Source organism: Drosophila virilis, chromosome X (assembly GCF_030788295.1).
Source record: "Drosophila virilis strain 15010-1051.87 chromosome X, Dvir_AGI_RSII-ME, whole genome shotgun sequence".
NCBI lineage: Eukaryota > Metazoa > Arthropoda > Insecta > Diptera > Drosophilidae > Drosophila > Drosophila virilis.
The window spans coordinates 28,833,211-28,855,422 of record NC_091543.1 but is presented as its reverse complement, the minus strand read 5'-3'; the positions used below and the strand labels follow the sequence as shown (position 1 = coordinate 28,855,422).

At 45.7% G+C, this 22,212-nt stretch overlaps 6 protein-coding genes and 1 pseudogene across 10 annotated transcripts; 2 read left to right on the top strand and 5 right to left on the bottom strand.

Moving 5' to 3' along the window:
- Positions 1 to 354: 354 nt before the first annotated feature.
- On the bottom strand, positions 355 to 7,301 carry yl (Putative vitellogenin receptor yl). 4 transcript variants are annotated; one of them, XM_032439137.2, is made up of 7 exons: positions 7,125 to 7,301; positions 6,766 to 7,046; positions 6,286 to 6,678; positions 3,630 to 6,212; positions 1,291 to 3,454; positions 960 to 1,226; positions 355 to 751 (listed from the first exon to the last, which is right to left on the bottom strand). In XM_032439137.2, exons 1-7 carry the CDS (start codon positions 7,181 to 7,183, stop codon positions 598 to 600), a joined length of 5,901 nt encoding a protein of 1,966 aa, XP_032295028.1. In that variant the 5' UTR covers positions 7,184 to 7,301; the 3' UTR covers positions 355 to 597. The 4 variants fall into 4 exon arrangements, with proteins under 4 accessions (XP_032295028.1, XP_015026571.1, XP_032295021.1 ...); XM_015171085.3 differs by having other exon boundaries at positions 355 to 754; positions 7,125 to 7,300; XM_032439130.2 differs by having other exon boundaries at positions 960 to 3,454.
- A 303-nt stretch (positions 7,302 to 7,604) lies between these two features.
- Positions 7,605 to 8,045, bottom strand: moon (moonshiner). The gene has a single exon (XM_015171286.1). It carries the CDS (start codon positions 8,043 to 8,045, stop codon positions 7,605 to 7,607), a length of 441 nt encoding a protein of 146 aa, XP_015026772.1.
- Positions 8,046 to 9,567: 1,522 nt separating this feature from the next.
- Positions 9,568 to 10,501, top strand: LOC6632198 (shematrin-like protein 1). The gene is made up of 2 exons (XM_002054947.4): positions 9,568 to 9,690; positions 9,960 to 10,501. The coding sequence occupies exons 1-2, from the start codon at positions 9,688 to 9,690 to the stop codon at positions 10,353 to 10,355; spliced, it is 399 nt and encodes a 132-aa protein (XP_002054983.2). The 5' UTR covers positions 9,568 to 9,687; the 3' UTR covers positions 10,356 to 10,501.
- Positions 10,502 to 11,460: 959 nt separating this feature from the next.
- Positions 11,461 to 13,057, bottom strand: LOC26530958 (G2/mitotic-specific cyclin-A-like; annotated as a pseudogene).
- Positions 13,058 to 13,933: 876 nt separating this feature from the next.
- Positions 13,934 to 16,155, bottom strand: LOC6632199 (uncharacterized). 2 transcript variants are annotated; one of them, XM_015171084.3, is made up of 2 exons: positions 15,626 to 16,155; positions 13,934 to 15,565 (listed from the first exon to the last, which is right to left on the bottom strand). In XM_015171084.3, the coding sequence occupies exons 1-2, from the start codon at positions 15,626 to 15,628 to the stop codon at positions 14,429 to 14,431; spliced, it is 1,140 nt and encodes a 379-aa protein (XP_015026570.1). In that variant the 5' UTR covers positions 15,629 to 16,155; the 3' UTR covers positions 13,934 to 14,428. The 2 variants fall into 2 exon arrangements, with proteins under 2 accessions (XP_015026570.1, XP_002054984.2); XM_002054948.4 differs by having other exon boundaries at positions 13,934 to 15,562.
- Positions 16,156 to 19,549: 3,394 nt separating this feature from the next.
- LOC6631883 (uncharacterized) lies at positions 19,550 to 20,064 on the top strand. The gene has a single exon (XM_032439544.2). It carries the CDS (start codon positions 19,643 to 19,645, stop codon positions 20,000 to 20,002), a length of 360 nt encoding a protein of 119 aa, XP_032295435.1. The 5' UTR covers positions 19,550 to 19,642; the 3' UTR covers positions 20,003 to 20,064.
- Positions 20,065 to 20,623: 559 nt separating this feature from the next.
- LOC138911711 (cuticle protein 16.5-like) lies at positions 20,624 to 21,591 on the bottom strand. Its single transcript, XM_070211093.1, has 2 exons — positions 21,491 to 21,591; positions 20,624 to 21,427 (listed from the first exon to the last, which is right to left on the bottom strand). The coding sequence occupies exons 1-2, from the start codon at positions 21,491 to 21,493 to the stop codon at positions 20,672 to 20,674; spliced, it is 759 nt and encodes a 252-aa protein (XP_070067194.1). The 5' UTR covers positions 21,494 to 21,591; the 3' UTR covers positions 20,624 to 20,671.
- Positions 21,592 to 22,212: the final 621 nt, after the last annotated feature.

Below are 22,212 nucleotides of genomic sequence, written 5' to 3'. Positions count from 1 at the left end.
TAACATTCAAGCTTTTAAAGATAACAAATTTAAATTTGGATATGATATTTATACTGACGTCTTAGCGCAAAAATAAAATAATACAAATATTAAAGACATTTTGTACACATTATTTTTGCTCCTTCTCTAAATATGCCAAGCTAGCAGCTGTTGCGCTGGTAACGTCTGACCGTTACATGATTTTAAAATGTTAACTGTAGCTTTTACAGTTTTGGTTTCACTATAACATAACAGCAGGCGCAGCTAACAGTCGTCACAGTTGTGAAGCCACTGCAAGCAGCCAATGCACGAATAGCAAATGCAATTTAAAAAGCTTTCACAAGATTGTGCGAATATAACGATTGGATTTAAAAGTGTATAATAAATTGTTTAATTTCTGTATTGATACCAAGTATTTATTACAGCAACGACTCCATATAAATGTTTTTTTTTTTTTTTTTGGCGCCACCCTAAACGTATGCTATACATTTAACTATAACATGAAAATGCACCCCAATGCACAATGCAAAAATATAAATATTACAAGTAGAAATACATAACACGCACACAAATTTACAAATGAATTAGTTAACATTGCTATTGTTGGATCAATTCTGATCACCTATGGTACAAGCCGTGCATGCACATCATCGCTTGCGTAATCTCCCCCGTAGTGTCCGGCTGAGGCGGCATCATCGCCAGGGCCTGATACCAGGACGTTCGGCATTCCACAACCTCTCCGTCCATTGACCAGCGACTGTATTTCGCTTGACTGCTGTTGGATAGAAAATGTTGAAGAAATTTATTAGAGCAGGATTGCGCTGGTCGAGAGGGCCCGGCTGGGAGGATACCCTGAACCTAGCTTAAAACTGCCGTAACATAGCATATGGCTACAAACATAGCCCTCGAAAATCAGCAAGTTAGCATGGGTCGAAGGTGTCTCCAGGGTTACTGGGGTATAGTGATAGTTGTCCACTTACTCGTGTGTTTTCGAGCGGAACTTCTGTAACCAGTTCGCTGTTCGATGTTTGCCTTTGTTGTAGTAATCTCTGCAGGATTTTGGGTACGCCAAAGTGAAGCGTTTCGCGCCCCGCCGTAAAAGAGGCGGCTGTGGTTCCAGTGCTGCTGTTGATGCTTGTGCTTGTGCTCGTGCTTGTGCTACTGGTGCCACCGCCGCCTTCGCCTGCCAAGTCCACTTCGTTGCCGATCTCCTGAATCGATTTGCCGGCCAGCGTTGCCAGAGGATTCTGGAAATGCAGGTTAATATTGAGATCGCGATGACCGCGCTGCCGCCACTGATAAAACATGTACCCAATGCCGGTGCCAACAACTCCTATCAGTAGCAGTATGGCCAGCAGCCAGACGACTCTGCTGCCGCCGCCGCCGCCGCCATCGCCGCTGCCATCCGAACGCTGCTCGCTGGACAGCAGCGAGTTTATGTCGAGCTCATTGGTGCTGCCGTGTGGACACTGCTGCGTCTCGGGCACAACGGCATCGCCGCACATGCACTCATAGCCATAGTCGCCCAGCACGCACATGCCGGCGCAGTGGGCATGCTGGCAGGGATTCTTTGTTGCCGCCGGCTGACGTGACCAGCCGGCAACAATTATATCCTGGGCGTTCAGCACATTCAGATTGATGGCCTTGCAAGTGCGCTGGCCATACAGCTGGCAGCTGACCGCCTCCTTGGCGCCCATATTGACAATGTGCGCCTGATTCTCATAGATGCTCAGTCCAGTCGGCTGGAGCAGCGCATTGCTCTTCTGGAGCAAAACATGCGCCTCCCGCTGTTTGCCACTGCCGCGTCCCTTGTAGCTGATCATCTCCAAAGTGTGACTATGCAGATCCACAAAGTAGAGCAGCTGCTGATGGGGATCGGTTGCAATCGCTGTCACATAGCTGCGCTGCTTCCGCAACAGCAGCTCCCGTCGGCTGCCATCGAGTCGCGCCATATGAAGCTGTGTGATCGGCTGGCCAAAGCTTTCGCTGCGTATGGCCACATAGAAGAGACGCGCCTTGTGCGCGTCCACGGCGAGCGCCTTCAGACTGAAACGTGACAACATTTGCAGTATGCTGCCGCACATCTTGGCCTCAAAATTGCAGACGCTTATCTGCTGCGGCGTCCTGCCACTGATCACATACACATTGCCCGTCGTCCATTCCACGGCCATTTTGCTGGGCGAGCGCAGAGCGAGTGCAGTCATTTGGCTGCGATCGCGCAAGTTTACGCGGTAAATGATGTTCTGCTCCTCGCTGCTAAAGTAGCCCAGCTGACGGCGCATGTCCACATCGAAGCCGCTGATGGCCGTATCATTCGCTGACCAGGCCACAGAGAGCGTCACCGGATGTGCACTGAGATTTCGCACCTCGTTGTAGCTGGTGAAGAGCAGCGGGGCACCGGATTGTATGCTCTTGCAGCTGCTTCGATCTTGACTCAGCATAAAGTCCGCATGGCACTGACACTGATAGCTGCCCGGCGTATTCTCGCAGAGCTGGGCGCACGGCTGCTGCTCAGCGGGGACGGCGCACTCATCAATGTCCACGCAGCTGCGCTGATCGCTGGCCAATCGATAGCCATCCAGGCATGTGCAGACAGCGCCCGCCGGCGTCGCCTGGCATCTGTGCTGGCACAGAGGCTTGCTGCATGCGCTGGTACACTGCGGGCCCTCATCGTTGCCATTGGTGCAGTCCGCAAAGCCATTGCACACGTGCGACATGTCCACGCACTCGCCATCGTGACAATCGAACAGATGGGGCTTACAGGCGCGCCTTGCACTCACACTTTCACCAGCCAGATGAGTGCTTGTCTCGTTGCCATTGGCGTACTGTTCGCAGTGCTCCTCGTCGCTGCCGTCGGCGCAGTCGCGTTCCTTGTCGCAGCGGAATTCCTGGCGTATGCACTGTTTACTGTCGCGGCACTGGAACTCGTAGATGCTGCATAGCTCGCCGCAGTCGGCCTCGTCCTCACCGCGCGGACACTCGGCGCTGCCATTGCAGCGCACTTCCATGTCCAGGCAGAGCTGCATATTGCTGGCGCATTGATACATGGGCGTGGTCAGGGTGCCGCAGCTTATGTTGACCGCAGCACCAGTAGCAGCAGCGCCTTTGCGCTGCTCACAGTTGAGCTCATCGGACAGATCGCCGCAATCGTTGTGGCCATCGCAGACGAGCTGCGCATCGAGGCACTGGCCCAACAGACAGCGATGCATCTGCGCCGGACACTGGCGCTGGCCGCACTTGTCGTGCTCGTCGGAAGCATCGCTGCAGTCGATGCGTCCGTCGCACTCCCAGCTGCTGGCAATGCACGAGCCGCTGCTGCACTGGAACATCCCACGATCACAGCTGGCGGCCTCCTTGCAGCGGAGCTCATCCGAGTTGTCGCCACAATCGTTTTTGCCATCGCACACCAAGGTGTAATCCACGCACTTGCCATTATCGCAAGCAAGTTGGTGAGCGTGGCAGAGCTTGGTTTTATCTGGAGGCGAAATGGACTGATTGAGTGATGGACATATGATATGAATGATACGACTGTCGGATAGTTAGATAGATTGTCGACAGATTCAGTGATTCAGCCATTAATTGACTGTCTACTTGACAGATCGATTGAGTGATTGACAGACTGAGAGCTTAATTGAAGCAAAGTAACGTACCGAATTGGGCGCAGTGCAGCTCGTCCGAGTTATCATCGCAGTCCTTGTGTCCATCGCATCGCTTGCTCTTATCCAGGCACCGTTCACCGTCATGGCAGGTGAATTGAGTGAGTCCGCACTTGACCTTGACGCGCTTGATGGTGTCACAGTCCGACTCGTCGGAGCTGTCGGCGCAATCCTGATGACCATTACAGCGATGTGCCATGGTCAGGCATTCGCCGGAGGAACGGCAACGGAACTCACAGTCCAGGGCCTCGGTGCAGCTGCGATTGAAGGCATCGCGATACACGAAGCCGGCGGGGCAGAGGCACGCTCTGTCAAATTGTCCCGCACTGACGCACACATGGGAACAGCCTCCGTTGGCTTGCTGGCAGGGATGCGGCGTTAAACTGGCAACCACTCGCCCGCTGGCCGTCAGCGGTATGCGAACGGGCAGCGTGAGGTGCAGATAGGTGGCGGCTGTTGCAGCGTCACCATCGAGACCCAGGTGCGGATTCGTTTCGATCTCGATGCGTTTGTTGGGGCCCATGTTGCTCTTGTGCGTCCAGTAGATGGCCGGTGTACCGAGCTCGCTCCAGAACAGATCCTGATTGACCAAAGCCAGAGCGTATGGTCGCCGGAACTTGCCGCGAAACATTTGCGCATGCGTCTGGCGATAGTTGCTGAAGCTAAGGCGACTCGTATCGCTGTCCGACCAGTACATGGTGTGCGTCTCATAGTCGACAGCGAACTTGATGTCATCATCGCCCAGATCCTCCTCAAAGACATGGGTCTGGGCGCCGCGTCCGCTTAATGCCACGCGATCGATGTGCGTATGCCTGCGCGCCTTAAGCGCTACAAACATATAACCCTCGGCTGGCATCACGCTCAGACCGATGGGCAGCTCATCTCCGGCAAAAAAGCGCACCAGTGCACGATGTCCGGTGCGCAGCGATAACAGCTCAATAACATGCCGCTCCATGTCTGCCCAGTATAGATTGTGAGCCAAATGATCAAATGCCAGGCTGCTGATATTGCCCAAATTGCGGGAGACCAGCATGGTTAAGCGCTGCTCGCTCGGATGGGGCGCGTACTCGAAGATCGCCCGCTGCATATTGTCCGCAATGAAGACGGTGCTATTGATGCTATTGTAGGCCAGTTCGCTGATGCGGCAGGGCAGGGTGTGCGACGCGCTGACTACGTGACGGCCAAACGAAGTGTGCTCAATCTCGAGCAGCACCTGGCGCAGTCCAATAAACAGACGCTGCTTCTTCTCGGTTTGGCTGCAGCGATGTCCATCCGGTGATAGGGTCATGCCCTCCGGGCAGGCGCATGAATAGCCACCAGCATCCGGTTCAGCGAGCAGACATAGATGCGAACAGCGCGCCGTTTCACAGGGATGCGGCACCTGCGGTTGCTTGGCCGGATGATAGACGTGGACAGCATAGATGATGCGATCGCGTGCCAAGATGCGATGCTGTTTCCCAGAGAACTTATTGCAGGCATGGATGCTCTTGGTGCCCCAATCTGACCAGTATAGCTGATCCTCGAATACCGCCAGTCCGTACGGATGCTTTAGCATGCCGTCTAGCACAGTGCGGCGTGCACTACCATCTGGACGCACGGTCTGAACACTGCCCAGCTTGGCGTCCACCCAGTAGATACGCTCCTGATGCATGTCCAATGCAATGCCATTGGGCCAGTGTATATTATCGGCAACAATCGGCTGGGATCTAGTACCATCCATGGAAGCGCGCGCTATCATTGGCTTATTGCCCCAGTCGGTCCAGAACATTTGGCCACGCTGTGGCCATAGCGCCAGACTGCGCGGCTGATGCACATCTTGGGTAACCAGCACCACACAGCTGAGCCCATCGTTCGAGCAGACCGCAATGTGTCGCATTATGTTGTCCGAAAAGTAAATGTTGTGCGTCAGCCAATCGACGGCCAAATCCTCGGGCGCATCCAGACCAGATGTTAGCAATATCTCCGCCATAGAGCCATCGGCACGTGCACGCACAATGCTCTCTGCCTCGTTCTGTATGTTGGTCCAGTAGATGTGATCGCCATCGAAGGCCACGCCAATCACCTTGCTCAGATTGGTGGCCACGCTGAAGACATGATTGCGCTGATGCGTTTGCTGCTTCAAATGCATGCCCATGACAGTCACCTGTGTGGTGTAAAGCAGCAGTGCGGACTGTTTCCCTGAGCCAATATCCAGGGCATGGCAGGTGCGATTGTTGCTGGCATCCAGTTCGTAGCCCGCATCGCAGGCACAACGATAGCCGCCGGATGTATTCTCGCAGCGCTGACTGCACAAGTCATCACGCTCCTGACACTCGTTAATATCTTCGCATTTATCCTTAAACTTTAACAGCCGAAAGCCGTCTGGGCAAAAGCATTCCGCCCCGCTGGCGGGCATCATGTGGCAACTGGCACCAGGCGGGCATTGCTTTGTGCTGCAATCGGGCTTGGCACGGCAGCTTTCGCTCTCATCGCTTCCATCCGAACAATTGGGCTGGCCATCGCACACCTGGCTGAGCGGCAGGCAGCTGCCATGATTGCGGCACATGAACTTTCCCATAGACGGCTGACAGAGATTCTCTGGAAAGCAAAATTTTGAATGCAAGTGTTTAATGCTGGGTTCATGCTGTACTTCTGTTTAAGCAAGACTCACCGCAGTCACTCTCATCGCTGCCATCGCCGCAGTCATCGACGCCATCGCAGAGCCATTGCTTGCGGTGCAGGCAACGGCCGTTGCTGCAGAGATGACCACTAGTGCAGCTGGTGGCCGCCTGTTTGCAGCCAGCTGTCTCATCGGAGTTATCGGCACAGTCGGATTTGCCGTCGCACATGAAGTCGAGCGGTATGCAGCTGTGATCCTGGCACATGTACTCATATTGGCTGCAATTGCGCCGGCCGAAGTTGAATACCAGGCGATGCGGACACTGAAGCTCATCTTCACCGCCTGGACAGTTGTCGACGCCGTTGCATATTAGTTCCGCTGCCAGGCAGGCACCGTGTGGCTGGGCACACGGGAACCAATGCGGCTGCCGGCACATTTTGTAGTCTGCAGTCCAAGGATATAATGTACATTAGTTTGAGGTTAGGTTTGTTTAGGTGAGGTTAGGTTCGATTTTAGAATTTCTTCACTTGCCGCATTCCAATTCATCCGTGTTGTCTGTGCAATCGCTTCGTCCGTCGCACATCTTCGCCTGTAAGATGCAGACTCCGTTTCTGCACTGGAATTGATCTGCATCGCACCTCGCGTGCGCTGATCCCGTCGCGGCGGCAGAAGCCTCACCGCAAACGAGCAGCAGCACTGCAGGGCACAGGCACAAAAGCCACCAGGACCACCGGCTGACGTTTTTACCACTCCACTGCCGGCCACGCACATGGCACTGTGTTCGCACATGATTATCCCGCAAGATTGCGGCCCTATTAAAAATAAATCCACGTGTGCATTTGAGGTTATGTCACGCAACAAACATAGCTCCAGCGATATTTGCTACTTACATTTGATACTTGCTTTTAGTGCAGCAGTTTGTGGTTTTATTCACCGCGTTCTTATTCATAAATTAAACATTTAACAGAACACAAAAAAAAAAACGTTCAACATCAATGATTAACAAAATGCAACGAGCATGCGCAAGTTCAACGCAAACGTTGAAATGCAAAAAGCGAACTGAACGATGTTCAATTGCAATGAACTGCAATTGATCAGTTTCCAATTTCGAAATTCGGCCAAGTGCCGTTACATTTAGTGTGGCCAGTTATTATAACTGTTGAAATACTCCAAAAGGCCAAAAATGCGTTAGATTTACGAATTGCGTCAATTTCAATCCTCACATTATTGAATTTACTTGTGTTTCACAAACCTATTACATACATCATTCATACATACATACACACACAAACATTATATATATATATATACAAATATATATATATATATATATATGCGTATTAAAATATATCTTATTTTGGAAGGCCTGCTTAATCAACTTGCATCTGCAGCAATTTTTTCACATACTTCTGAAACATCGCCGTGGCCTCTTCCTGCGGCAGCTCCATAATGCGGTCCAGCAGCTGCCAGGTTATTAGCTGCTCAATTAAATTGTCCTTGCATACATATGCAGGCATACAGAGATCGAAGCTGCGGCACTGCCAATGGGGCTTCAGTGGAGGAATGCAAATGCGATACACTATATTGACGTGGTCATCCAAAGTGTGGGGATCCACAGACTGTGCATCTGGCTTTGCTTTACCGGCTGCCTTTGCTCTCGGTCTTACGGTAGGCCGTCGCGGCTTTCGCTTGGGAACCGGTAATGGGCAGGGATTCGACTCCGGCATATGCTTGCTGGGCATATAGTGTTGCATCCATTGTGTCTCCAGTTTGGAGAGCGCACTTTTTTCAGTGTCGCTTAGTTCAATCATTGAATTTTTGCAGAGACTCTCCAAGGTATCGGTAATTACATGAGTAAAAAAGTTGCGGGAATCAGTAATCCAACTAGGCTTGATATCAACTTTATTGTTTTCACGGCGCGGCATTATGCAGCGTTGCGAAACGGTGTGCTTATTGATTTGCTACATTTTTTTCCTTCTATTTCCATATTGGGTTTCTTGCGAAAACGCAGCCCATAAGCATGGGCAGTGTGTCCACACGCCCAATAATAAATGGCAGCCTTATTGTGACAACCGGTGGCAACTCCTTAACGAAAATGTTGCCAATAAGCGATCTAAAATTTCAAATTATTGTATAACGTATTTAGAAATGCGAAATTATTGATATTGAGGATGCAACTTTTGTATTCTTGTTATAGAATGACATAGCATTTGATTTAATGATATTCTGATATAAATATAAATAATAAAAATAAGAAATTAATGATCTCACATCGAAGCTGTTTTGATATCAAGTAACGTGGTCATTTTTGGGCCAGACAAAGAATTATTGCAATCGGATCCCGGACTCAAACCTGAGATACCGCAAATGGACTGCAATCTGTGATGTAGCAACAATTAATAACTTTAAGATTTATGAGCAGCGACTCATATAAGACAACAGCGTTAGACCGGCGACCGCGAAATGTCATAAAACAACAAACACGAACAACAACAAGGGCACTTAACACAAAACAATAACCAGAGTTAGATTTAAAAAATATAAATTGTATAATTAAAGAAAAAGAGCGCGCGACGATGTTACCCTTAAAGCCAGCCAAGCGACGTTTCGCATCTCAACAACACGGAAGGAGAGGTGAAGTACGTGAGGCAAGGCGTGGCAGGGTCATAAAAACAATAACAAAACCGAACAAAATAAGAGAGCTGTCATCGGCACACCGAACTGTAAATACCCTGGCAGATGTGCACTTTATTTCAATTTTTAGAACTGTTCTCATGCAAACACTTTACTTCCGTACGACTGTTTCTAAAAAAAACTATAAGAAATAGTAAATCCGATTAGATTTTGATCACAGAGAAACTAATACAAATACTCATTTCTTTTTTGTAATATAGTGTACCAATGTTGGATTGTTCTAAAGCAAATTCGAAGGTTTTATTCATCCTATGTATGGTTCATATATGATATATTCATAATGACATTTGATGTTACTGATCGACAAAATCGGAATACCTTCCGCAAGGGTATAAAAAGCACCACAAAAGCTACCAACCATCCAAGACCAACCAAAATTGGGTGTTCACCGTCGATGAGTCGTGGGATCGTGGGATCCGCTAAAACAGCTAAACATGTCGCCGTACATTTCTAAACGGTTCAGTTTCAGTTTCAGTTTCAGTTTCAGTTTGGGTTTCGGCTTCAGTCATTGTTGGCTTGAGTAATGAGCATTGTCCGTCGACATGTTTGCAGTGCGGTAAAGGCGTTAAAATTAGTTGTAAAATCTGTCCGCACGATATATTTAATTTAATAACAGTTCAGCTTGTTTTCAAGCGTATAAAACGCGCACTCGATGCCAAGATGAACAACAGTCATTCGGCAGCCTTGTCCCAGTGCATAACTCTTCTAGGAATTGTATTTGTCTAACAACGTAGGACTTTAAGACTTCAAATCCTTAAAATGGCAAGTACTAAAGAAAATCTGTGAAAATATAATCAACGGCACTGCACTAGCGGGTTTCTATATATGTATATTAAAGTGTGACCATTTTTTTTAAAACTGTGAAAACTAAATTCTACTATTTATGAAACAAAAACCCATGTGATATATATTGATGTCATTTAAAATGGCCTCAACAAGGCTTAAAGTAGAATTAGAAAAGTACTCAGATTAAGCAGTTCTTTTTAGTATATAGTAGCATACCATAATTTTCTTGTCTGCCTTTTGTACAGCCCTCCATTACGGCCATCGTTCTGATTGCTTCCCTGGCACTGTGCGCCGCTGATGTCTCCCATTTGTCCCTCTCGCGGAACTATTTGCCCCCGCTGAGCGGCGCTGGCGGCTACTCAACGTACTCCTCGTATCCCTCGTATCCCACGCATTCCACGTATCCCTCGTATACGGGCAGCGCCTACTCCAGCGTCGGCTACTACTCGGGCTCCGGCCTCGGCTCCAGCTACAGTGCCCCGCTGGTCAACTCCGGCTACAACAGCTATGCCTCGGTGCCGCAGTACAACAGCTATGCCACGCCCTCGCGCGCCTATCTGCCAGCTCTGACCAGCTACGCCGGCACGGGCTACAGCGGCCTGGACACCAAATATGGCTCCAACGGGGGTTACATCTATTAGGAGGACCAGTTGGCATGTGCCTGGAACAAGATCCACTAAAACAACTGCTCACAAAACAGACAATACTTTTTTTTTTTTTGCAATATCTATAGAATTTGAGCTGTTTTTTCGTTTTGTATAAATAATAAAGTTTCTTGAACAATAGTAATTATTTTTTAATTGTTCAAGTTTTAGAATGTAAAATAGATTTTTCTTATCGATCTATAAACAATTTAAAGCTATCGAATCGAATCTCTTTAATCTCCTTTAATAGTTATGATAAATTATGGTTATCAGAGGATACTGTCCAGGATACTTTCCGCTTCTACTTCACACTCCACAATTTTGAGAAGGAGGAAGCTTCTTATGGCCCACACATCTGCGCTGCCACCCAGAAAAAAAGATGTCGATGGTTCAGTTCACGGTGTGAGTCCTTCTACACATACATACTTGAATCGAGGTACTTGTACAACTCTTGGTTTCCCGTATATTCTCAAATTTTAATGAAACAATTTAATTTGCAATTACCCGTTCTACTAAAAATATTGAAAACATTACATATGTTCATCTGGAAGTCGCGGGCCTTAATCGATATCTGCCCAGAATTGGGATCTACCAAATCTAGATCTAGATCGAAATTTGTTGTAATTAGTTTCTGAAACATGCAAGTTTCCGTGCCCGTTGCACGTACGAAATAAATGTTCTCAAAAAGCTTTAAAAACGATGTTGACACTGATCGGACAATAAACTAACAAAAGTTCCACAAGCTTACCACTGTTGCGGGTGGAATTTCCCAAATCGCTGAAACACGTATTCATTATGTTTTTATGTAGAGCTTCGAAAATAAGTTTGAAGCAAATCGGACAAAACTTAAATCTTGACCATAAAATCTTTGAATTGCACTTTTCACCGACAAGCTTTGATTTCACGATTTTTTCACATTTGCCGGTGGAATTCTTCACACAAAAGGTGGCTACACTGAAAATTTCAGCTTTGTAGCTCTTACGGTTTGGGCTGTGCGTTGATCACCATTCCGTCAGTCTGGACAAAAAGATTTATACATGGATTAAAACATATTTTATGTAACGGGCCGAAGGAAGCATCTCCGACCCCAATTGGTTTCTTTTCCGATAGTCAATAACCTGCTCCGTTTCCAAGCGCAATAAGACATACTGTAGAAAATTTGACTGACCACGTGTTTGCGGCAGCTAGCGCAAATTCCAAGAATTTCTGTATACATGTACACACAGACACATTCATGAGCGTCTGCTTCGACTTTTATCAACAGCATTACAATTGCGATTGTTTTGTTTTCTGTGCTGCTATTTTAATTTACAGCCTATTTAGTTAGCATATACTATGTTGCATAAATATTTAATGATATTTAGCTTCGGCCGATTATAAGCATGCATATGTGAAAGACATTGTTTACATATGTACATATCTGGTTACATAAATACCTTAGGAATAAATCAAAAATACGACATAGAACGAATAATGAAACAATAACTTAAATTGTATAAGTTGCCTAAGACTGTTGGTTACGGGCTTTTCAATTAGAATTATCTTGTGGCAAGCCATGGTCCTGAATTGTACTTCTCCCTTATAGAGTGCGTGTTTAGCTCTCTGGCTGACTTGTGTGCCTTGCACAGGCGCACGACTGCATGTTTCAATTGCTCCAATGTGTACGTGGTAATCTCCTCCAGCTGCGACGTGCAAATGCAAGCGAAGCAGCCGAGATGAGCGAGGACAAATATTGCATATAAGATTCTACCTCCAACTGTGAGAGCTCACAAATGTACTTCAGCATTTCGGGCATATCGCACAGCACGGCGTAGATGTTGATGAAGACGTGGGGTTCCGTGTGCATAATTTGAAGGATAGACTTTCTAGAAACACATTCTCCAGGCGCAACACCAAGGCCTCTGTATAACTGTCCTCGGTGAGATAGACAAAGTCTCTAACATCTGGTGGATACGTCTCCTCATCTTTGGAGGCAATGCGCATGGCTGCCGTGCTAACCAACATCTGGCTGAGGAAGCGATCCAAATATGAGACTGATAAGTACCGACTCTCCGTGTCCAGTCTGTATTCCTCGGCGACTTGGACCAGCCAATCAATCATAATAAGACGCAGTTTGGCGACGCATGCATTGCGCTTCTGGGCGATGCTTTTTCTCACACTCGCGGAAATTCCGGAAACACCTCGGAGTGGCGCTGGCGGCCGTTGCTTTGCAGTAGCGCATTCCTAAGATCAGCCATATCCTCGACATGGCTGCTGTTAGTAAGCTGGGCGCTGCTGATATTGCTCGCATCCGCCATTGACCAGTCCACTGACATAGGCCACGGCACATCGTCGACGGACATGGGCGATAGCACATCCTCGACAGTCATGGGCGTGCCATCCAGATCATAGCCTGGATCGAGTTTCTGGGCGCCACTTTGTATATTCCCCTTATCGGCAGCGTTGGCCTGGGCTTGTACCTGTGTATCGGCATTGTCCACGTTAACGGAGAATGCCTCGAATTGCTCCACCACGGGCACAAAGTTCGTTCTCCTGGGGCCGCCATAGCCAATGTTTGAGTCCACCTTTAGCTTAGCAATTTTGCGAAAACCCACCTTGCCAGGGCCTGCGGGGCTGTTGGTATTCAGCACCACTAAATTGACGCGCGGTGCCAAAACCTTCTCCTTGCCAGCAATTAGAGCGAGTAGCTCCCGTTTCCTTTAGATTCAGCATGCCCGAATTCTTCTTTTCACAGTTGTCCCAATGTATTTGAGATTTTGCCATTTTACTGGTTATGCTCGCCGTAAAATAATAATTTAAATGCCTTCATTTGCAGCCAGAGGCGCCGAGTGCTTTGCTTTACGCCCCGGCTCCCTCTCATTTCGTCACTAAAATTTGTTTGCTTTATCTGCGCTTCGCTTTATTCTATGTACGCAAGTGTGTACATACATATATATGTACATATGTACAGTGTGTCAATAAAGTGTTTTAACTAGCCAAAAAAACACTATTTTATTTTTTGGTTAAGTTGGGAGTAAATTTACCTAAAGATGAGATTTTTTATTCATTACTAATTTATTTTGATTCTTTATTTTTGCTTAAACTTAACGGCATAAACATGATTTAAATAAGCCCATAAAATGAGTTTTTTTTGTTAGTAAATACACTTTATTGACAAACTGTAAGCTATTTCGTTTTGTTAAGCTCAGCTGCTGCGTCGCCGGCTTCGGTTCGTCGTCGTCGTTTGTTGAGTCGCTCGAGTTTCGGTTTTTACGCACACATAAGCGCATAAACGCATATTTATGCTCAATGTCGAACACTGAGATGTTAACGCCATACAATAAAATGCTACAATGCAGTTAGATAATGAGAATAAACGCAAAATCAGTATCATTGCGCTCTCCCCGCTTTAAAAGCGAAGAAGCTAAAAATAGAATGTACTCTCAGCTTCGGCAAGCAACTATGTTTGTATGTGTGTTAATATATGTACATACATAACAGCATATTTGAGTGTGTTGGAATTAGCTGCTCTTTCTTTTGCTGGCAAAGAAACAAATTTTGAAAGTTTTCTAGCGCTGATCATGACCTATCCCAAATTTGTATTCACATATGTATGTATGAATGGAATGAGGTTGGATGTACTGAGCTTGAAATGATTAATTAATTATAATTATTTTTAACTTTGTTGCAAATGTCAGCATCAGCAAGCCGCGGCTTTTGGAGAACGAACAGCCACTCTGCTGGCATGTCGTGTGAAATTGGAAATGCCAGATGAGAAGCCAGGCTATAATTATGCGTCGCATTTATGGGAGTTACTCTTTATTACTCAATGGGCCTTACTCATTATGATGAGTGTTTATATTGTATTTGGATAGGAGGAAAATCATTTTAAAAAAATATGTAAGTATATGGTTCGGTTTGTGTCTCAAAATATTATTGTTTAGATAGAGTTCTTATATAGTGCGCACTTTAAACTTTATTTATACACATAAGCTAAATATCAAGTGTATGAAAAAAAAAAAAAAACAATTAAATATATGAAAGCTGTAAACCTTTAGCCCGATTTATAATAGTATAATGTAGAGATCAGATTAGTGCTTATGGCGGTATGCATATCCACCGTTGGCGGCGTAGCGAGTGCCGCCTGCAGAGCGGCTGTGACCATAGACACCTCCGCTAGCATGGTGCGATCCTCCAGAGCCGTTTCCAAAACTACGAGCGGAAGAGGACGAAGCTGTTGCGAAGCCACCCAATCCAAGTCCTTGGGAGGAAGCGTAACGAGCTGGCGACGAATAACTATTGAGGGAGCCGGCTGGAGCGGAGTAGCTGCTGTGAGATGCTGCTGGTGCCAGGTACTGACGAGAGGGAGCTGCTACCGGTGCATATGTTGAGGCAGAGGAAGAGTAGCTGCCGTGGGATGCGGCTGGACCGGAAAAGCTGCTGTGGGACGCAGCTGGCGCCAGGTACTGACGAGAGGGAGCTGCTACCGGTGCATATGTTGAGGCAGAGGAAGAGTAGCTGCTGTGGGATGCGGCTGGACCGGAATAGCTGCTGTGAGAGATGGCTGGACCGGAGAAGCTGCGGTGAGAGACAGCTGGAGCGGTATAGCTGCTGTGAGAGATGGCTGGACCGGAGTAGCTGCTGTGGGACGCAGCTGGCGCCAGGTACTGACGAGAAGGGGCTGCTACAGGTGCATATGTTGAGGCAGAGGAAGAGTAGCTGCCGTGGGATGCGGCTGGACCGGAATAGCTGCTGTGGGAGATAGCTGGACCAGAGTAGCTGCTGTGCGACGTAGCTGGCGCCAGGTACTGACGGGAGGGAGCTGCCACTGGTGCAAATGTTGAGGCCGAGGATGAGTAGCTGCTGCGAGATACTGATGGTGCCAGGTACTGACGAGAGGGGGCTGCCACGGGTGCATATGTTGAGGTGGACGATGAATGGCTGCTGAGAGAGCTAGCTGGAGCAGAGTAGCTACTGGCACCTGCCGTCGAATAGCTGCTCAGGGACGAGGTCGGCGCCAGGTACTGTCGAGATGGCGTTGTATAGCTGGCTGATGGGGCATATCCATGCGAGCGCGTCGGTGCATAGGAGCTGGCGGCGCTCGATCCACCCGAGCTGTAGCTACTGTACGCATTGGCCTGGGGCGGCAAGTAGCTGTTGCTCAAAGGACTGGCCACGCCCAAAGCGGCCAGGGCCAGCAGAGCAGAGCAAATCAGGAACGGACGCTGCTGGATAAGTGTTTAATTAGCTAACGAGATTTATGCGACACCATCAATTGCTGGGCTTACCATGTCGACTTGGAGTTGCTTAGGTGCTTGCCAAGCGGATACTGATGCCACTGAAATCGAGGGGCAACACTTTTATAGGGGCCACAAACAAAAGAATTGCGAGTACAAATCTTTTGCACCGTCAGCCAAAGTGGAATACAAGCGGTAGAAGAACGAAACGGAATCCAAGATCTCAATTAAACTAGTCAACCGAAACTCGAACGCTAGCTTTAAGATCATACATTTTATAGAAGAAAAAGAAGTGTGGCTAATTTTAACGAATTTTGTGCTCAAAATAATATTGAGTTTGTCAAAGGTTCCTAGGAACAGCATGGCCTAGCCATAGCACGGGGATTTTTCACGCCATTTACTTTGCCATTTTTTCTCTTTTAATTTCATGCTTGTTGGACTATAATTGTAATCGATTCTATGGTCCCCGTCTGGTTGGTTTTCGTTTCACGTTTGCTCTGAGGAATGCCAAATAATTTTATTGTATTTAAAATCCCTGAGTGAAAACCAGGACGGACCTCCTTACAAGACAGACAAAAACGTATTGAACACATTTACGCTCTTTTCCACTAATGGAATATCTGCTAAAAGGTGGCAACGCTCTTTGCCCATTTGAGAGCTGCCACTTTATTAAGGGCACAAATTTCCGTGGAACGCGCAGAAAAGAGGAAAGCATTTGAAAGTTAACGGCTAAATGTTAATTGAAAATAACCGCCCTGCTCTTCTTCTTAACTGAACGCACGTAAGAACTTGTTGCACAGTGTTAACGCGATTGTAGAGGATGCCGCGGAATCTAATAGACCGTTTATTTTTAGCCATGTCCATTTCGGAAGTCACAGAGCCAACACACAAACATAAACGCAAATACCTCGAAAGTTTAATTAATGATGCGTTTTTTTCCTATTTTTATTCTTGTCTTTTTTTTTTTTTATTTTGTTTGCCTTTTTATTTTTGGCCAGCGTTCAGAGCTTAGCCTGCCCAGAAGTTGGTATTGACAGCACGAAACGAACGTGAGATAAGTAAGCCGAAGCCAAAGCATCGTAGCCCAACGCATTGCCTCAGTTTGGATTGGTTCAGCTTTGGCTTGGGCTTTGGCTGGAATCCAATGATTTGGCATAGCTGCGGGCCGTGCACTTGGAACATGGAACTTGGCACTTCATCTTGGCCAAAACAGTTCCTTCTTGGGCCCGCGTCCGCCGGCTTAAAGCGACGATTACTCACATTAGCCATTAATTATAATACGTACAGCGTTCATGTCTTTGCGTCAACAAAAACTCGAATCAGAGACAACAACAGCAAACTCAACAAAAACAATAACAATAAAGCGGACAATTTGTTTACGGACTCGCGCTCAGCTTTGCAGATCGTTATCCGAGCACAGATGTATCAGTTGGTCTCCAAGAGGCCATGTGGACTGACGGCAGTTAGTTAAGTTGAGAACACAGTTTAGTGCACACATAAAATACAAATTCAATTTGCTAAAATTTGTTTATTCACTCTATTTATTTAGCCCGAGCAAAGAAAAACACATTAAATGAGTTTATTACTTATATGTTTAACAAGCTGTGCTTAAATAAAAGTGTTTACAGCATTTAAACAAAGACTTGCTTTCGATAGTAAGCACCATTTTAAAAACACCTTAATGCAAAGAAACTTGGCCAAAAATATTCTTTATATTCCTATCGCAACCCTTTTTAAGAAGAACATACCATGGCTAGAAATGTTTATTATATATCGCAATCTTATATATTATATTCTTATCGTAATCTTTTAAAAAAAAAAACCTAGAAACTTGGGAGAAATATTCCTTATATGCCTATCGAAACCTTTTTAGGAAGAACCTACTTAGAAACTTGGCTAGAAGTATTCTTTATATTCCTATCCTATCTAATCTTTAATATTAATTGTTAGCTTAACATCATTTGTTTATTTTCATTTTTGTTAACAATTCAGTTTGTTTTATTTTGCGCTGCACTCGAACAGTTCCTTTTGATCTTTAGCAAGCGAAAGACTCTGAAGGAAGGGTATAGCTACAATGTCTTGTAGTTTATATTTCTTAAACTCGGTTTTGATTTCCAATCTTAGGACAATAAGCAAAATTAAGTTTCAAGACAATCGGATGGTTAGCAACAAAGTTTTATACAAACGTTTTTCGCGATTTTTCCATACTTTCGGGTGGAATTGCCTGAAACCCCGTCACTAAGCTGAACATTTCTTTCGGTTTGGACCAATCTGTCAGTCAGTCAGTCAGTCAGGACAAACAGTTTTTATATATAGAGCTAGTTTGTTTATTTTGGCTTAATTTAAGCGTCGTGTCTCCCAAATATCTACTAAGAGATTTAGAGCCAAGCTAACCTATTCATATAGCTTATATGATTATCATTTAATTGTGTTTAGACTGTGAGATTAAAGAATTTTCTATAAAATTATTAGATTTTTCTCTCAACTTTAAGGCAATATTATAAATTTTAAGGTAAACATATTAAGAAATTCTTAACATTAAAAAAGCGGAAGTGAGATATGTCTTCTGCATGTGCTCAGCTCTTACTTAAAGATATTTCGTTAGCCAACTCTTGAGTAATAATACTTTTGCTTTCGGCTTCCTCTGGGTTGTGTTCCATCTGAGATGATCTCCCAGGAGCAATAGTTATCCCCATGTTGCAGTCAGACCCGGTCAGACCAAGCTTACCAAAAACTCAGCTGCCTCGCATTTCCCTTGAAAAATATTGTTAAATGTTACCTTAGACCAGATTCAGTGCAGTTTATTCACAATCTTGTGTCCAGGCATACATATGCATGTCGAATAGCTATAGGAACTCTAAATCTCTAAATTGCAGGTTTCGATGAGCTAAGCAGCTGCAGAATAGCTCAAATAAATCGTATAATTTAAACATGTATTCAATGTTTGTTAATTAAAGTGAGTAGAGCCCGCATTCCGAGGCGTTTTTACAGAATAAAGCCAATCTAATTCTTCTTCATCTTCATACTCATGAAAATTAATTAACTATTTTGGCGGCGCTAATAAATTATTTTTCAAACACTTTCAGTCAATTTGTTGGCTATTAAAGCTAAACATACATATTAATTGCCAACAAGTAAGAACTTATTCGGAATCGCGCGACCAATAGATACCCTGGACGCAGGTCTAAGAGAGGAGGCATTAGGATGATTTGTTATTATGTTATAAATTAAATTTTTTGTATTTCTTCAAGTTTAAGAAATGCACATAATTTAAGTGTTCTGTTTAGCAGCTGATATTAAAATACAAAATAGTCAAGAGTGTCTAACTTTTCAGGTTTGTCTGTTGACAGAAAGTCTATCGTGCATATACACCCCTTTGATGTGCACAGGGTATGACAAGAGAATTTGATAAATTAATTTATTAGCTTAACTAACACAGGCAAACGAAAAGCTGATTATGTATTATTTATTTATTCCACTACTTTTTTAGCCAGCTCAGCGCAGGAAAGAAGTTTGACATCTGGCAGATATTTATATATATATATATATATAAAACCTGAAACGACAAACGTAATTTGCAAAAATTATTTATTTATTGTGTTGCGTGAGTTTGTTTTGGATTTTTTTTTTTAATTATGTTCCTTTTCAGCTGTTGAATTGAGAGCTGTTCACAAGCGCTGAACATACTGCATTTGTATATAAGCGTTTGTGTATATCGTGCCTTTGCTTATATGCTAAATATATATATATATATATAAATATATATTTTTTTTGTGCGCTGCATCTTTAGTGCGAAACTGAAATCGGGTTAATGTTAATGGGCCTTCAAAACTTGTTATGCACGAATAACGGGCCACTCGCTGCAAGGAAGAGGCATTGAGAAGCGCATAGAAGGGCCGGTGCGGTCAGTGCATTGCCCTGGCCCAATGCTCAGCTGCATCAGGACATATATAAGCATGTAGCAGTCAGTCAGAACCTGACTTAGTGCATTGCTGGCATTCCGTTGAGTTCGTCGCACCATCGAGCCGCATTTCGTTTCTGACATCTTTCAATATACATACATAAGTCATGCAGCTGGCTTGGAGCTTGTCTTTGTTGGTCGCCAGCGCGTTGCTGGCACACGTGTTGCCAATGCCAACGTCCATGGCAATGGCTGTGACCACAACGAAACCAAGGCTGATCGTCAGCAGCGACGAGGAGCCACAGTCCATGGTGTATCGATTTATTGTGGATCCCACGCCCACAACAATGGGACAGAATTATTACATCAAGCCCGGCCAATTGTTGGGCACGTTCAGCTTGGACTCCGGCACTCTGCACGTAAAGCACGAGGATAGCAAGCGGCCCATCAGCAGCAAGTTGAACATCCTATTTGTGGCCAATGTCAGGGAGCAGGATGTGTCCACCAAAAACACGCTCGATGAGTAGCACACATTCCAATCTTAACTCTATTTAGTCTAACAATAAATCATATTAATGAATTAAAAAAAGTTCAGTTGGAAAATGTACAATGTTGTGATCGGATCTTATATAGATAATAACATGAGATATACGATTAGTTAGGTGCATATCTATGAGATCTTGATTCAAGTTCTTGACCGTTCGTTTATCCTAGCCGCAGCAGAGTCAAGTTCACTTAAGATTAAAGAGCCTGTAATTAGTATTTAGTGAAAAAATGAACGTTGCCTTACTAGCATGCATATTAATCAAGTTAAGGAATATATATAGACTATATGGTGTACCAGAGTATAAGGTCAGGCATGCCAGGATAGCCCATGTAGACACCACACTAAGAACTCAAAATTCCAATCGTGTTCCAATCTCTTTGGGATGAGCTGCATTTTGCATTCTCACTTTCTGGATAAACAAATGATCAGTGATCAAGTGATCAGCAGTTTTAGCTGCTCTGCGAATATTCCAATTATTGAGCTGGAATTTGGTTTCTTATTTGCCGGATGAAGGGGGATTCCCTTAAGAATAAATAAATCGTTTCGTTTATCGTTTTTGGTTGTTTAAAAATTATTTAATTTTGTGTGAATACAAAATTAAAAAAAAAAAAAAAAAAAATTAAATATTTAAAATCCTCTTTGGAAGGACTTAATTGCGCTTGTAGACATAGCCTCCGTTGGAGCCGTAGACGGTGTCAATGCCGGAGGAGCTGGCTCCGGAGTAGCTCACCACCGGTGCGCTATAGCTGGCGGCAGCGACGGGTGCGGGAGCAGCATACGAGGCGCTCTGGTAGGTAGCAGCTGGGGCGACATACGACGACTCGCTGGCAAAGCTGGCGGTGGCTGGAGCGGCATAGGAGGCACTCTCGAAGGTGGCAGCAGGAGCAACATACGACGATTCGCTGGCAAAGCTGGCGGCAGGAGCGGCATACGACTTGCTGGCGAAAGCGGTAGCTGGAGCAGCATAGGAAGCGCTCTCGAAGGTGGCAGCAGGAGCAGCATACGATTCACCATCGGTGAAGCTGGCAGGAGCAGGAGCGCTGTAGGACTTGCTGGCAAAAGACGTGGCTGGTGCGGCAAAGGAAGCGCTCTGGTAAGTGGCAGCGGGCTCCACATACGAGGAGTCGCTGGTGTAGGCAGCAACTGGAGCAGCAACAGTCTCGGCGGCAAAACTAGCAGCCGGTGCAGCATAGGAAGCGCTCTGCGACGAGGCAGCGGGTGCAACATACGACTGGCTGGCATAGGTGGCTGCCGGGGCGGCGTACGTCTTGGCGGCGCTGAACACTGGCGCCGTGTAGGTACTGGCGGCGGCAACCTGCTGGGGCGGCAGATAGGTGTTGCTCAAGTGGCTAACATCAGCGGCGGCGAGTGCCACCAGGGCGAACGAGACGATGGCGAGGAATTGCTAAAATAGATCAGCAAAGTGTATTAGCAGGAGACCGGGCACCAGGACAGTGTCCCTACTAACCATGTTGGAGGTGTGTGTTGCTGCGTTGACAAAGCTGGTCAAAGAACTAATTTGTTGCTATCACATCCTAACATATTTATAGTCGAAATTCTCAACGGATCTCAATACAAATGTCAAACAGACGCGTTGAGTAGAGACCAAAAAAAAAAATAATAAGAACTTGTAGCTGCTTTAAAAAAATGCTCATAAAATATCGTTCATTATAAGCTTTCTATGAATAAATAAACAAAATACAAAAAGTAAATAAGTTAAAAATACAATAGCAATAACTAATCAAATCAGAGCTCAGAACGGGCTGGAGCTCGTATTGGGATCTTATGACGTCCGTCTTTGACGATTGGACATTCGTTCATTAGCGGACGCAGAACTCTAAATTCTATCTAAAACATGTTTTTTTTTTTTTGTTTTTTTGTTCTTTGTGCAGCTCGTCCATTTAATAGCCGAGCCATAAAGCACGTTATTGGAAACTCCATTCATAACGCGAGACGCGCCGGTTCCCCTGGTCATATACATATGTATGTGTGTACATATGTACATAGTCGCGGCAGCCAACGAGTTCCATGCCCTGCAATCAGTCAAGACGGACAATCAATCAAGATGAAAGCACTGGGAGAAGTTGCCTTGCGGCAATGTTGAAAAACACAGCGGGATTTTTCAGACAGTGTCTGCGGACTGGAATTAATTAATCAACAGCAGGTAGCATTGCCAACAGTTGATGAGTA

What these genes read in the sequence shown, in the direction of transcription:
- yl (XM_002054946.4), bottom strand. Translation starts at nt 7,183, where the DNA reads ATGAATAAGAACGCGGTGAATAAAACCACAAACTGCTGCACTAAAAGC. An exon ending in ACTAAAAGCAAGTATCAAAT is followed by an intron (nt 7,047 to 7,124) that starts GTAAGTAGCAAA and finishes TATTTTTAATAG; the next exon opens with GGCCGCAATCTTGCGGGATA. An exon ending in CAGCGATGAGAGTGACTGCG is followed by an intron (nt 6,213 to 6,285) that starts GTGAGTCTTGCT and finishes TTTGCTTTCCAG; the next exon opens with AGAATCTCTGTCAGCCGTCT.
- moon (XM_015171286.1), bottom strand. Translation starts at nt 8,045, where the DNA reads ATGATTGAACTAAGCGACACTGAAAAAAGTGCGCTCTCCAAACTGGAG.
- LOC6631883 (XM_032439544.2), top strand. Translation starts at nt 19,643, where the DNA reads ATGCAGCTGGCTTGGAGCTTGTCTTTGTTGGTCGCCAGCGCGTTGCTG.